General features: G+C 39.6%; 1 protein-coding gene across 1 annotated transcript in view; it reads right to left on the bottom strand.

The window, feature by feature from the left end:
- The window catches only part of metap1 (methionyl aminopeptidase 1), a 36,453-nt gene that overhangs the window by 13,549 nt on the left and 6,501 nt on the right, over positions 1–16,403 (bottom strand). Inside the window, exons 2-6 of the mRNA XM_043674450.1 lie at positions 8,416–8,467; positions 4,641–4,750; positions 3,256–3,316; positions 1,529–1,620; positions 29–112 (exon numbers count right to left, since the gene is read on the bottom strand). Of these exons, the coding sequence (XP_043530385.1) occupies positions 29–112; positions 1,529–1,620; positions 3,256–3,316; positions 4,641–4,750; positions 8,416–8,467 (399 nt within the window). The remainder of the gene's footprint in view (positions 1–28; positions 113–1,528; positions 1,621–3,255; positions 3,317–4,640; positions 4,751–8,415; positions 8,468–16,403) is intronic.

Raw genomic sequence — 16,403 nt, 5'->3', positions numbered from 1 at the left:
TTAAGATGAACCATATGAACCATCATACCAGATGAACAGCATGATCTATCTCCTCAGTTGTTACCCCTGGCCTCACCATCATTGCAGCAACGTCCAGTACTTCCCGGGCAAACTGCAACACAAATAGAACCGTTTAAAGTTAGATGGCAAGTTCCAACAAATAAGACATTTCAAATATATAATAGGTATAAGTGCACGTTCACCAGCTGCAGGTCTGGTCCATATAAAATATAAAATGGCTATCACTTTCTCATTTTAATTAGTCAGGGATTATGAAATCACAGTAGAGTGTAATGTTCCTACCAGTACCCTGTGGGATGTTTTATAATGATAACGGTCTACATGAATGAAAGCCATTGCTGTACCAATGTCCCACTTGCCGTTTTCATGCCTGCACACTAGCAGCAAACTTTCACCATTTTGATATAAAAAAGGATCTATTCTGATGACTTATTGATAAAATACATCTACTTACGCAAAATTTCCACACTAAAAGCTAAATATAGTACAAAACTTGTGCTTTCAAAGCCAGTCCTGGAAAAGATTAAGAGCTTGTATTTTATCTTATTATGGATGTTTAATGTGACTTCTAATAATGGTTTTCCTCACACCATGTATGTGCTGCAATTTTTACTTAAAATGGGAATGAAGGAGATAGTCTTACAATTAGCACCAATCATCACATAAATGCTCTCAGTGCAAGAAGAAAACCCTTTTGGAAACATTAACATGTAGTGTTCTGTGACTTTACAGCTGAGAGCCTGTTGTGGATAGAAGTTTTTCATCTCTGTACATTGCCAGTGGCATTTGAAACAAGACCAATTATCACATAGGCTATAATTTCCTGGGCTAGAATCCTGACAAAATTTTAAGTCTTCAGCTTAATATATAAGACCCTAAAGCAGGTACAAAGAACTTTCAAATATATATTTTGAGCAAAATAATTTTGGAAATTCTCATTGTTGTTTTGAAATCCTCTCAATGCCTCACCCTTCCTTCTCTCCATATCTGCACATCTTGCTAATTCTGGCTCTTTGTCCAAATGGATTTTAATCACCCCATCAATGAGGATCAGCCTTCACCTACCAAGAAATCCAAATATGAAATCCTCTTCTTAAACCTCTATAATTCTCTATCTCTCACTCACCCTTTAAGGCATCCCCTGAAACTAAACTGACCAAGCTTTCAGACACTTACCCAACGCTTTTTTAAAAATTTGTCTTGAAATGTCACAAAACTCTTTTCATATGTTAAAGATGTCATATAAATCCAAGTTGTTAAGAGAGGTGGTGCAGAAGAGCTCATTTCAATTGACCACTTTGCAACATTCAAGGACAGCAGCTTTCCATTATTAAGAGTATGTAGAGTATTCCATAAACTGGTTTGCTTTATAAATAACATAGATTAGGGATGGGGAGTGGGTTGACTTTCATTTCAGGATTGCAGCCAAAGTAGTCAGTGAGATATTGAGTTTTATTTCTATACAAACTCAACTACATCGAAGATGAGTCAAAGTTTGGCAACTCACTTTGCATACGACCCGCATTGCTTCTATGTCCTCTGGTGGCAGAATTTTGATTTGAGAAGTTCCCTTTAAGGACTGCTCTGATTCAGAAACACCTTGAATGAGAGCACAAAACATAAATTAAAAGCTAATTATATTAAATTTCTCTTCAAAAACATGCAACCAGTACTTAATAATAAGATTGATAGCATGATGATGATGATGGACAAATTCCATCCACCCTCCCAGGTTACTGACATTGAAAACAAAGGATGACACAGGCTTTGATTTTAAGAGTATTCAAATTAACAAGGGAAGTATATATGTGCAAACTTGTACAGAAACCTGGTTGGAGTCCTGTGCATAGTTCTGGTCACTATTTTACCTCAGGGACCCACACACACAGGTGAAGGTGTAAAGACATTTAAAACATCCATGTAAGAACTGAAAAGTTATTACCATCAAGAAACAGGTGAAATCTCAAAGACTGAGGAATTACTTCAAATGCTTTTAACATAGTGAAGGTGTTAGGATGGATGTCTTGGTATGTGTGCACTTTTGGGACATCACAACTTCCTTTTTCTCTCCCTTTTCCCCATTAGGTGGGGACTTGGTTCACACCTATCTCCTTCTTGGTCTTCCTTTTCCCTGGGACAGCCCATTCTAACATCCTAACCTTCAGATAAAGTGCCATACCTTCCTCGTGTCCTTTCCTGAGCATTCCTGGACACTCATCACTTAGTCCTTCTCCTGGATGTTGTCATTACAGGCCTGGTCTCTTCAAGACAAGCTGAATCTACCTCAATGTCCTCATACCGCAAAGTGAGCCTTCTATCGTCTGATCTTTTTAAGGACTAGGTCTCACCACCTTACAACAGAGCCAGACATAGACAGGTCTTTATAGATCTGTTACTTTAGCCAGAGAGGCAATCTTTGATTGCCAAGAATGCCGACTGCCAGTCTGCACTTATTCTACGCTGCAGTTATCCAGTATGTGACTTTCCTCTGCCATTTGCTGTCTTGCTGGATAATTGAACTTAGGGACCTGAATTCTGGTGTCAGTCACAGTGCCACTGTCTCTTAATTGGTCTGCAATGAGCAATCCAGGGATAGGCAGCTCTTACCACACATTTTTAACCTGCTATTTTCTTTCGATGTTGACTTATACTTGCTTGTAGCTTTTCCACACTTTCAATAACGATTGGTCACATCATCCACATACAGCATGGTCCAGGGTGAGACAGTTCTGATTTTCTTCAGTGTGGAGAAACGGCAAACAAGAAAGTCTGAGGACTGAGCCTTGTAGATCCTTCACATTATGCACATAGGGTGAGATGATGTAGTGTGGAAAGAGGCTCATATAAAGCATAGACTAGTTGTGCTGAATGGCCTGTTTCTCCACTATATGTTCTATGTAATGCTTTGACTAAGGTACCCTGGACAATGGAGTTCACATTCCCATCAATTTTCCCTTCATACATGTCGCATCACTTCCACTGAACACTCTTCTGGGTGAATGAGAGACCAGCTTATAAGCATGCCTATCCCTTAATCTGAAGGGTAATGCATGCTTGACTGCTGATTAGTCATTTTACACAGAAATTTAGGAATAATGATGAATGTATTTTGTAGCAACAAATTCTCTCACTGTAATTACACTAATGTCAGTAATGAACTTCAAGCTTTGAGCCAAAGAAAGCTTTTAGATTACATAAGTACTCATCCATTATTTGAAAATTAATGGCAGATACCCAAAGGATGATGAGCATAATCAGGCCATTGGATGTAACTTGGCACAGGTCTCATGACGGTCTAGGCAAGAAAGAAAATGCAAAATATTGGCATACATTCTTCAAATTTCTGATTACACTTTTGGAAATTATACATTAATGAAACCTCTCTTTTCATGTCCATGCTAAAAAGTCAACATTCTCACCATGTTACTTACTATTCACATTTTCATTGCTTGTTCCAAATTCTGGAAATATCTCTCTGTTAATTATACATTAGTTTTTAATTGTGTGAAGATTGTGGGCATTAACTAGAGATTCACTTCAGCTCCTATAAATATAATTTGTAGTTCTGGGTTGGGAGTAATTTTTAATTCTGAAACATATATAGAACATTTTAAAGATTAGCTCCAGCTAAATCTTTCAACTGGCTTTCTGTAGTAGAACACTGGGTAGTCTTTCTTCAAATAACAGAGCAACAAGGACATGAGAGGACATACAAGGATAAAGATATTAGACAGAAACCTTTTATATGGTTGATACTTCTCTATAGTGACATGTACAACCAATGAACAGCTGGGAAATAACACATCATGCCAACACCAGTTAGGAAGGTTCCAACTTTCAGTAACCAAAAGAGAAAATGCTTGAAAATCTCAGCAGGTCTGGCAGCATCTGTAAGGAGAGAAAAGAGCTGACGTTTCGAGTCTAACTGACCCTTTGTCAAAGCTTTTCTCTCCTTACAGATGCTGCCAGACCTGCTGAGATTTTCCAGCATTTTCTCTTTTGGTTTCAGATTCCAGCATCTGCAGTAATTTGCTTTTATCCAACTTTCAGTAAACTGATTTCCACTTACCGTGATTATTAAATGGGTTCTTATGTGGGTTAATTCATGAGCAACTTGCATCAACTAAGTTTTAATTCTCTTTTATCTATATAGATGATTAAAGGGTAATCTGATTGAAGTGTTTTTGATGATTGAAGGGGTTGATAGGATAGACAGAGAGAAACTATTTTCACTGGTAAGTCAAAGTCCATAAACGTAAAATTAGAGCAATGAGTTGGAGACAGGAAACAATTCTTCACACAAAGACAAGTGATAATTTGGAATTTTCTACCTCAAAAAGTTGAAACTGGGGGTCAATTGAAAATTTCAAAATTATGAGTTTTACATTTTTAGAAGGCAAGAGTACTAAAAAAGCCACAGTACCACAAGTAGGTATACGTTTAAAAAGCTGAATGGCTTACTTCTGTTCTGCATAAGCAGAAATTCGGTCTATAACCAATTTGATTCCCTCCTGTCCGTTCACTAAAGATTCAGCTTTAATTCAACATAAAACTGTTCCAGAAGTCACGATGCCAAAATGTGCTGTCAACTACTCAAGCAAAATTAGTCTTCAACGTACCAATGGATAGTGCGGCCTCAATTTGCCAGTGTATCGATAGCCAGGCCAGGGATCAGTGTTAACTTCATCTTTCTCAGTTTTGGAGGATTCTTCTTTAGACTTTTCATTTTCTGTAATGGAAAACAAGTTATAATTGTGTTCATTGACCAGACTCATTTTCTATAATGCAGCATTTCAGAATCATTTTCCATGCTAGTTTTATTTGCTGGTTCATTGTGGGAGGAATCTCAATTACAAAATCATAACTTTGAGATAACACAAGTCCTAAATGCTGCACTTTGCTTTTGGTGTTTAATTAAAGTGGACCCCATCAGTCTAACACTCAGCCCATTGGTCCTGTAAATACTGTATTGAGAAAAAGGGGCTATCTTGTAGTGTCCATCTGATACCTGTGACATGCATGCGAGCTGCAATGAAGCACTAAAAAGGATGAGTTTGGCTGAAGTATTCAAGATCCTAAAGATAGTCGCTAAGCATGTCTCTGGCTAGGCCAGCATTTATTGCCCATCCCTAATTGCTCAGATTGTTATCTTGCTTAAAGTGAAATGGCTAAACCTTGTTGCTAAACATCCAGATTGCATTCGACAGGTTAGAAACGAAAAGGGATAAACCACTCTGTCTGTTACACATTCATTTCCTGTCAGAAGTTTCAGAATTCAAGCCTGTTCCAGAGCACAAAATCTAGTTGACACAGCAGTGTAGAACTGCAGGACATTCTGCACTATTACAGGCACTGTCTTTTAGATGAAACATTAAACAGTGGTGGTCAGCCCCCTCAGGTAAACATGAAATCCCAATACCATCTCTCCCAAGAAAACCTCAAGAGTTCTCTTTGATGAACTGGTGTGATACTTATTCCTTCAACCAACAACCAAAATAAATTATCTGGCTAAATGCCACATTGCAATTTGAAGAGCAGACTCTGAGACAGTACAATACTGACACACTTCAAGAAGTAACTCATCTTATGCACAGCATTTTTGGACGCCCTGACATTTACTGAATTTTCCTTGGCATCCAGAATATAGATGCTTTGGATAGGACAGGGAAGGAAGTAAAGGGGGAGAGAAGAGTTGCATTGCTGGTCAGGGATGGTATCACAAAGGAGGACACTATAGCGGGCTTGAGCAGTGAGGCGTTATGGGTAGAGCTGAGAAATAAGAAGGGTGCAGTTACATTGTTGGGGCTGTATTACAGGCCTTCCAACAGTGAGTGTGAGGTAGAAGAACAAATAGGTAAACAGATTATGGAAAGATGTAGAGGCAACAGGGTAGTGGCGATGGGAGATTCTAATTTTCCCAACATTGACTGGGATACGCTTAATGTCAGGGATCTGGATCGGGCAGAATTTGTAAGGTGTGTCCAGGAAAGTTTTCTACAGCAGTATGTCGATAGTCCGACAAGGGAAGGGGCCATATTGGACGTGGTGTTGGGGAATGAGCCAGGCCAGGTGGTAGAAGTTGCAGTGGGGGATTTCTTTGGAAATAGTGACCACAATTCAATAATTTTTAGAATACTCGTAGACAAAGATGAGAGTGGTCCTAAGGGAAGAGTACTAAACTGGGGCCAAGGCCAATTATATCAAAATTCGGCAGGAGCTGGGAAATGTAGATTGGAGACAGCTATTTGAAGGGAAGTCCACATTTGATATGTGGGAAGCTTTCAAAGATAGGTTGAAGATAGTGCAGGATAGGCATGTTCCTTTGAAAATAAGGGATAGGAAAGGCAAGATTTGTGAACCGTGGATGACAGGAGAAATTGTGTGACCAGCCAAGAGGAAAAGGGAAGCGTACATAACGTCCAAGCAGCTAAGAACAGAACAGGCCTTGGAGGAATATCAGGAGAGTAGAACCGATCTTAAGCGAGGAATCAAATAGGCTAAAAAGGGTCATGAAATAACTTTAGCGAGCAGAATGAAGGAGAATCCCAAGGCCTTTTATTCATATATAAGAAGCGAGAGTGTAACTAAAGAAAGGGTTGGTCCACTAAAGGATAAGGAAGGAAGGTTGTGTGTTGACCCTGAGAAAATGAGTGAGATTCTCAATGATTACTTTGATTCAGTATTCACTAAGGACAGGGACATGAAGAATGTTGAGATTAGAGATAGAAGTTTGGCACGAAAGTGGGCATTATTGGTCTGATCAGTAAGTTAGCAGATGACACAAAGATTGGTGGAGGGGCAGAAAGCATGGGGAACTATCAAAGAATACAGGAGAATATAGATAACTGGAGAGTTGGGCGGAGAAATGGCAGATGGAGTTCAATCCGGGCAAATGTGAGGTGATGCATTTTGGGAAGTCTAATCCTAGAGCCAACTATACTGTAAACGGAAGAGCCTTGGGTAAAGTTGATGAGCAGAGAGATCTGGGAGTTCAGGTCCAATGTACCCTGAAGGTAACTGCACAGGTGGACAGAGCAGTCAAGGTGGCATATAGTATGTTTGCCTTCACTGGATGGGGTACTGAGTATAAGAGCTGGCAGGTCTTGTTAAACTTGTACAATACTTTGGTTCGGCCGCAGTTAGAATACTGTATACAATTCTATTTGCCATATTACCAAAAGGATGTGGACGCTTTGGAGAGGGTGTAGAGAAGGTTTACGAGGATGTTGCCTGGTATGGAAGGTGCTAGCTATGAAGAGAGGTTGAGTAGGTTAGGATTGTTTTCATTAGAAAAAAGGAGATTATGGGGGGACCTGATTGAGGTCGACAAAATCAGGAAAGGTATAGACAAGGTGGATAGTGATAAGCTTTTTCCCAGGGTGAGGACTCAATAACAAGAGGTCACGCATTCAAGTTGAGAGGTGGAAAGTTTAAGGGAGATACACGTGGAAAGTACTTTACACAGAGGGTGGGAGGTGACTGGAATGTGTTGCCAGCAGAGGCAGACACAATATATTCATTTAAGGTGCATCTGGACAGATGCATGAATAGGTGGGGGGGAGCAGAGGGATAGAAGTGCTTAGGAATTGGGTGATAGGTTTAGGCAGTGAATTTGGATCGGCTTGGGTTTGGAGGGTCGAAGGGCCTGATCCTGGGCTGTAAATGTTCTTTGTTCTTTCTTTGTTCTATTCCTCATTGTCGGCCTGTCTACCTGTTTTCCTCACTTTTCATTTGTATGTTCTTGAGCTATTCAGGTGTGGTTTGAAGTTGCTGAGAACATGTTTACCAACTGATATAAATGTGATAAACATTTATATATCTTATAGGTTGCAATTTTTTGATATAAAATGGATGTACAATTTTAAATCAAACACGCACAGTACTCAGAACTAAGCAGTTTTATCTGCTACTCATATTCCAAGTCCATAAGAAAAACTGCATTCAAACAGCACTTTTCAAGACAGTGATATGTCCTAAAGTGCTTAACATTGAATTACTTCCAAAGTATAATCACAGGTGTAATGGAAGAAACACAACTGCCAAGTTGTGCACAGAAAGTTCCCAAACACAATGTGATAAAGGCCAGATGATCTATTTGTTTTTTAAGGTTGACAGAGGAGTAGATATTAGACCCAGAGTATAAAGGAGAGTGCCTCGACCTTTCAAATGAAGAGCGCTATGGGATATTTTATGCAACTGGAAACGCAGACAAGCTTCAATTAAACATTTCTTCTGAAAGACTCCACTTCTAACAGCACACTTCTACCTCTGTAGTGCACTGCAATGTCAGTCTAACTTTTGTATTCAGGTCTTTGGAGTGACTTAGGCCCTAACGCACTAAGCTGTGATAAACACAGAAATGCCCATGGCCACAGTCACCCACAAAGTACTTACTGGCTTTCTTATGGAGGAGCTTATGAGTTGACCAACTTCCTTTGAAGCATTCCTGTAAAATTTAACAAAATATATTGTCAGTTAACACCATCAGAAACAAAAAAGTTCAACCTATACTTTTTACCTATACTTTTTATATGTGTGAATGTATACAACATTTTAAAAAACAAATTAACAGTAGTAACCCAATGCCGTAACACTATCACAAGATGCGACACAAATCAGTAATGCCTACACTCAATTCCCAGGGTATATTGGAAATTAAGATTTACAACCAATCCTTGACAGTCTAAACTGATTTCCAAATTTGGTGTTTCAACCAGTCCTTATCAATGGCAAATTTGTTTAAGCAGCTCGGATTACTGCCTGTAAAAGGATTCCAAATTGCTTTTAAAATTATGATTTTTAGAATTATTGATGGCATTGTGTCCTTTTAAAATACAGCTCCAATGATGGCTCCTGTTTGAAAACACTAGGATTCACTTAACATATGTTGGTTCTTCAGCATAATAAGTGGTCAGTATGTAATTTTCTGCAGATTTGAACAGAATACAATTTTGCCCAAAATTAAATTTAATATTACAGATTACACAGTGTTGTGTAATCGAAGGACAGGTCACCAAAACGTAATGCTATTAATTTGGGGTGGGAGAACAAATGTCTATAAATGGCAACCTAATGTAGATACTCCAATTGGAGAGATTGAAACTACAGCATGGATATACTGTTATGCTGTTTGAATAAGAAAGTTCACTTCATTTGATGTCTTTACTATGTGAACAGTAAACACTTTAACAAAATCATTAAGAACTTTGCAGACTAAGCACCTATTTCTTCCCTTGCGTTGGGGCACTTAGTTCAAATGTCAACACTGGTATTTCTAATGATGTAGTTAACAGGTGGCTCCTATAAATCACTGAGCTATCCACTGTTGAAATCATATCATGCCACAGGATTTTTCATCATCATACAGTTCATTCACTGACGCACTAATGAACCAAATGCCCCACTAGCTTTACCGCAAACTAGTCTGCCTATAAGGTTTGTGCAAGGTCTGCAGAGTCATTAATATTTGGTTCATTAGTATGGCACAAAGGCTCTGAAGTAATTTTAGAAATCAGCTTTAGTTTTTGAGCAGTCAACAAGTGCATCATAGCTGATCACGTTTCATACAATATTAGCACTGGCAATCACTTGGCAGATTTCTGACAGCAGTAGTTGAGTGCTAAGTGGCATTCTCTAAAGTTAAAGTGGATTTTCAACTTTGGAAAACAGCAAAAAGCTTTATTTGAAAAGGCATAATCCTAGGTAAAAGCATTCAAATAGGTTTGAATCATGATTGGGAACAAAGCCATCAAAATAAATTCATATATGCAGTATAGAGAAGTTTTTTTGTGTTAGATGGACACAGAATACATGGAACGAACAGATTATTAAAAGAAACAACAGCTGTCCAGGTAAGAGAACACAAAAGAGAGTTCATATTAATTCTTGAATGCACTAAATATGGACTCAATGAGGAAATACAGGTAAACTTGCTTCTGACAAACAGACATCATTTTTCTGTGTATATGGCATGTAGAACATAGAACAGCATAGCAAAGGAACAGGCCCTTCAGTCCACCATGTCTGTGTTAACAACGATGCCATTCCTAACTAATCCCATCTGCCTGCACATGGTCCTTATCCCTGTACTCCTACCTGTTCACGTCTGACTGAATGCCTCTTAAACTTTGCTAATATATCTACTTCTATCACCGCTCCGGCAACACAGGTGCTAATCATCCTGCGTAAAAAAATCTTTCCTTACACATTTCCCTTAAACCTATGCTCCCTAGTATTACCCAATAATCTGAACCGAACAAAATAATGACAGTAAAATGAGAATTTAATGCATTCTTTTGTACCATAGACTCTCTCAATTCAGCAAATTTGGTTTCAATATGAATTGTATAATTTTGTACCACATAGGGCAACCCAAGCTGACTAAATGACCAAATTGGAGTGATTTTCAAATAAGCAGCACAAAACAGTTTGCGCAAACCTTTTAAAAAAATATTAATATTACAAGCTGTCAGCCTTGGCTTATGGAGGCACTCTCTCATTTGATTTAGAAGGTCATGGGTTGGAATCACAGTGCTGGACTTGTGCCCATTCCAAAGGTTGACATTTCAGTGCAACACTAAGGAAATGCCATCAGACAGGCTGTCTCTTGGATGAGATGTTAAATTGAAGCCCCGTTTGCTCTCTCAGGGATGTAAAAATCCCATGGTACAATTTGGCTAAGTGCAGGGGAATCTTCCTATGTCCTGTGACAATAGTTATACGACAACTACATGAAGAACAGATGGTCATCACCACAGTGCTATATGCAGGAATTTGCTAAGCACATACTGAATGCAGCTGCACATAATATAGGAAACACACATTCAATATCTACACTTTGGAGTGTTCTGTTAGTTGTGAAGCATCATATGTGCTGAGATTGTGAAGATTGGTGCTTTGGAGAGAAGTTCTTTCTCATTTCTCAGCAAGTTATTATTAAATAGAAGGCCAAAGATTTAATCCCATCCTACTTCAATAATGCAAAGATCTTTTGAAATACTGCAATCTGACATGGTGCCTCTGGGCTGAGATAATATATTAGGTAAGTTAGCTTTAGGACCTGTCCTGATCACTGAATCAAGAGTTACTAATGGACAAAGTCCACATCAGCAGATTTAGAAAATAAACAGAACCGAGTACTGATGGCCTACACAGTAAAATCTTTTCCAAGAGTCAATACATTTATATTCACTCATATGGGATTACAAAGCATTGCTTGGAACTTGCTAATATTGCACATGAAACTAAAGAAATAGCATGAATCAAATCACTTAACACTCAGATTGATTCAAGCCCATCCATTATTCAGCTTTTGCTGCAATCAGAAGCAAGATTTTTTTGGAGGATTTGTTTTTAACTCCCACTCACTACTGACGTGGTCAAATGGACAGACTGGTATTGACATAGTGCTCATCATAAATCTGGAATAGAACTTACTGCCATTCTACTCTGCAGGTTTCAGAAACACACTGGGCAGTACAGTTAGTCAACACCTCAAAATTTTACAGCACAGACAGGTCCTTTACCCCATGTTCACACCAGTCATCAAGTACCTATCCACTCAAACCTCACCAGCATCTGGCCTGTAGCCCTGTATTCTATGATATTTCAAGGGATCCTGAAAATACTACTAAAAGGTTGTGAGGGTTTCTGCCTTTACCATCCTTTCAAGCAGTGATTTCCAGATACCCACCTACCTTTTGTTGAAAATTATTTTCCTGCCCTTTCTTTAAATTTGTGCCCTGTAGTTATTGACCCTCTCTACTATCTATCCCCTAAATGTCCCTTATAACTCTGTACACTTTAATCAGGTTTCACCTCACAGAGAAAAACAACTCCAGTCTTTCTAATCTCTTTGTATAACTGATTCACCAGGATGTTGCCTGGGCTTGAGTGTATCACTTATGCACCCTCTCCAGTTAAATCACATCTATCCAATAGGGCAACGACTGGAGCCAAATGTACTATTCCATCTGTGGCCCAACTAAAGTTTGATACAGCTCCATGATAACCTCCCTTCACTTATACTACACTCCAGTCTTTCTAATCTCTTTGTATAACTGATTCACCAGGATGTTGCCTGGGCTTGAGTGTATCACTTATGCACCCTCTCCAGTTAAATCACATCTGTCCAATAGGGCAACGACTGGAGCCAAATGTACTATTCCATCTGTGGCCCAACTAAAGTTTGATACCGCTCCATGATAACCTCCCTTCACTTATACTACATGCTTCAACTAATAAAAGTATCCAAATGCCTTCTTACACACCTTGCTTATATCTGCCCTGCTTCCTTCAAGGATCTCTGGACACATACACATACACTATCCAAGGTTTTTGTGTTCTTCCAAGGGTGCCACCATTCAGTTTATAATCCTTTGCCTTGTTAATTTTCTCAAAGGCATCACCTCACATTTTTAAATTTGACATGCCACTGTTCTGTCCATCTGACCATCCCATCAATATGATCCTGTAGTACAAGGTTTGGACCTGCGCTATTCACCGCACCAATTTTCATGTCATCTGCAAACTTACTGGTCATCTCTCTTAGATTTGTGTCTAGATCATTAACATACCCTATGACAAGGGACACAGCACCAAATCCTGTGGTACTCTCCTGGACGCAGGCTTCCAAGTCACAAAATTAATCTTTGACCATCACCCTCTGCTTCCTGTGACAAAGTCAATTTTGATTCCTGATTAAGGGCTTATAGCCCGAAACATCGATTTTCCTGCTCCTCGGATGCTGCCTGACCTGCTGTGCTTTTCCAGCACCACACTTTTTGACTTTGGATCCAATTTGCCTAATAGCCCCAGATCCCACAGGTTTTTACTTTTGACTGGTCTCCCATGTGAGAATTGACAAATTTTGTCCCTTGCTTCCCAAGCAGACTGAGACACATTTCATTGTGGCTTGAGGATTTTTAGATTAGTTTAGATTACTTACAGTATGGAAACAGGCCCTTCGGCCCAACAAGTCCACACCGACCCGCCAAAGCGCAACCCACCCAGACCTATTCCCCTACATTTACCCCGTCACCTAACACTAAGGGCAATTTAGCATGGTCAGTTCACCTAACGTGCACATTTTTGGACTGTGGGAGGAAACCGGAGCACCCGGAGGAAACCCACGCAGACACGGGGAGAATGTGCAAACTCCACACAGTCGCCTGAGGTGGGAATTGAACCCGGGTCTCTGGTGCTGTGAGGCAGCAGTGCTAACCACTGTGCCAGGATGTACCCAGTTAACTGAACTCTAAGAAACAAAGCTGGGAAAGTGGTAAAAATGTCTGTGGAGTATATTTCAATGGTAGTGACCATAACTTGGTAAAGATTTAGGGTAGTTTTGGAAAAGGCCAAAGATGAATCTTAGTCTGCTATGGTTAGCAATGGAGAAGATTGACATTAATCTGATGACTGGACGACAATTAATGTACCACACAACACCCTCATCTCTACAATAATGCACACCTTTAAAAATTTAACCACGATATGGAGGTGCCAGTGGGACTGGGGTGGACAAAGTTAAAAATCATGACACCATATTATAGCCCAACAGATTTATTTGGAAGCACTAGCTTTCGGAGCGCTGCTCCTTCACCAGGTAGCTGATTAAGGAGCACCGCTTCGAAAGCTAGTGCTTCCAAATAAACCTGTTGGACTATAACCTGGTGTTGTGTGATTTTTAACTTAAAAAGTTAAGACAAACTTGATAGACATGATCTCCCCCTGACAAATCCATGCTAACTATCCTGGTTTAATTCTACTCTCTCCAAGTGGAGATTAATTCTGTCCTAGTGCTGAGGTTAGCCTCACTGGCCTGTAGTTTCCTAGTTTTTCTTGAATAATGGTACATTAATTGTCATCCAGTCCTCTGGGACCTCCTCAGTTGTCAGATTAATGTCAATCTACTCCATTGCTAACCATAGCAGACAAAGATTCGTCTTTGGCCTTTTCCATAACTACCCTAAATCTTTGCAGGTCAGGCAGCATCTAGGGAACAGGAGAATCGACGTTTCGGGCATTAGCCCTTCTTCAGGAAAGAAGGGCTAATGCCCGAAACGCCGATTCTCCTGTTCCCTAGATGCTGCCTGACCTGCTGCGCTTTTCCAGCAACACATTTCCATCTCTGATCTCCAGCATCTGCAGACCTCACTTTCTACCCTAAATCTTTACCAAGTTATGGTCACTACCATTGAAATATACTCCACAGAAATTTTTACCACTTTCCCAGCTTTGTTTCCTAGAATTTGGCTACTCAGTTAACTGGGTACATCCTCGAGTCACATGAAATGTATCTCAGCCTGCTTGGGAAGCAAGGGACAAAATTGCAAAGGACCTGACATTAAATTTCAAATCCTCTTTGCCCCTTTATAGTTGAAGTTTCCATGTGTAGCCTAAAAGTCTCTTCTGGATGTATTTCATGAATTCTCCTCTCTCTAAGCCAACCATGTCACAGGAGGAGGGTTTTTTTTTAAAATTGAACAACATCAGTACGAGCAGAACATCACTGACCACACTCCAGAAGTAGAAACTGCTGGTCATCTATCTCCTACCCTTGCTGCTGTCATTGGTTATTTATATCTCTGCCATTAGTATCAAAATCATCTTCAAACCTTTCTATGGTTGTACAGCTTACTCTACTTTACTTTCCCGTAGCTTTTTGGCATCTTTTACTATTTTGAATAACAGTGTAAGACATTGTCCCCCTTGATTTACTTGCACATCTTTGTCATCTCTCTCTTCCCTCCAGCTTTTTTCCGAAACTTCTTTCACCAAACATTTCTCCCAGTCCCCTTAAAACATCTTACTAAATATCACCGGCTCAAGTCTGCAATTACTGCGTTCCCACTTCACTGACCATTTCATGAACTCTCAGCATACCAAAAACAAGAAGAACATTTATTTTTAATTGTCTTTCTTTCGTAAAACAGAGAAAGGTTGAAATAAAGTGACAATAGTACATTTCAGCCTGACTGCACTAGACTAAACAAACACATGCAAAATGCAGTAGGTGACAATAAACACGCTGAAGGTTTTAACGACATTTCAAAACGATACCGAAAGCCTGACATTTCCACGATTTACCGCCACACACATCTCACAACAATGCTGCTAATAACCATAATAATGCTGCAAGGCACCACTGTAACTTCCATATCGTATATCACAATTTTTCTGCAATGTCCTTTTTTAAAAGTGCATTTTCCAAAATACAACTATTTAGAGCAGCACTATAAAATTATATATTTCACAAAGCCAATTTTTGTAAAGTTTATGTTCTTCTCCAAGTATGATCCTCGCCCTGCACAGGTATTTTCCTCTGGCACGGAATTGTGCCAGGTTAGAGTTCTATGGGTGATGGAACCATCCAGTCTATCATTGATGCACTTAATCTCCCTGTACAAACCCTCACATGTTTCAGCAGACAGTTTAATCCTAGGGAGCACCATAAACCAACCAAAGTAAATCTTCATTTAAGATGTGCACAGACTGAGAACAAGCAAAAAATAAACCTGACTGCTATTCTCAGTCACAGACCTTACGAGTGGGAAGGAAGAAATAACATTTATGCCTTACAAAAGCTTAGTTTGATGTTTACTGCTTTACAACCAATGAATTACTTTTTTTTGAAATGGAGATATTGTTGTAATGTGGGACACAGCAGTTACTTTGAAAACCACAGGATTCCATATGATAATGGGATAGGATAACAACCAGACAGCCTGGTTCACTGATAATTGGGGATAATTGAAAAGTAAATTAATGCAGATGCTAAAAATCTGAAATAAAATCAGATAATGTTGGAAATATCTAGCAGTTCAGGCAGTTTCTGCAGAGAGTAAATGAGAGTTCCTGTTTCAGACTGATGGACTCATCATTAACAATGTTTCTCCCTCCACAAAAAATGCCTGACCTGCTGAACATTTCCAGCATTTGTGCTTTCATTATTGGGGAGAGGCCCTCTGCTCTTTGTCAGAACAATGTCATGAGATACTGCTATGCCCTGAGACAGTATGCTACCACTGGACCATGGCTGACACTACTTAAATCAGTTACTGCAATCCACAAGGCACGAAACTCAGAATTTGTTTCCTGATCTATGCAATGGAAACCCACATCAGATACAGATTACCCATGAAGAAATAAACAGAAATGTTTGCCCTATTCACGAACAGAATATTCGTGAATAGTTCTACATATCTACATATTGCTGAGTGATCTTCAGTGATCGATGGCTTTTTGTTTTTTTTCTCAACACAGCTCACCATTTAGCCCAATCATGTCTGTCCCAGGGGGAGAAGAGTCGTGGGGGACAGGGGTAAGAAGAGTCGGTGGGAGGGGGGTAAGCAGAGTCGGTGGGAGGGGGGTAAGCAGAGTCG

Source organism: Chiloscyllium plagiosum, chromosome 32, assembly GCF_004010195.1.
Source record: "Chiloscyllium plagiosum isolate BGI_BamShark_2017 chromosome 32, ASM401019v2, whole genome shotgun sequence".
NCBI classification, from domain to species: domain Eukaryota; kingdom Metazoa; phylum Chordata; class Chondrichthyes; order Orectolobiformes; family Hemiscylliidae; genus Chiloscyllium; species Chiloscyllium plagiosum.
The sequence above is the reverse complement of the archived record's forward strand: the minus strand, read 5'-3'. Positions and strand labels throughout refer to the sequence as shown.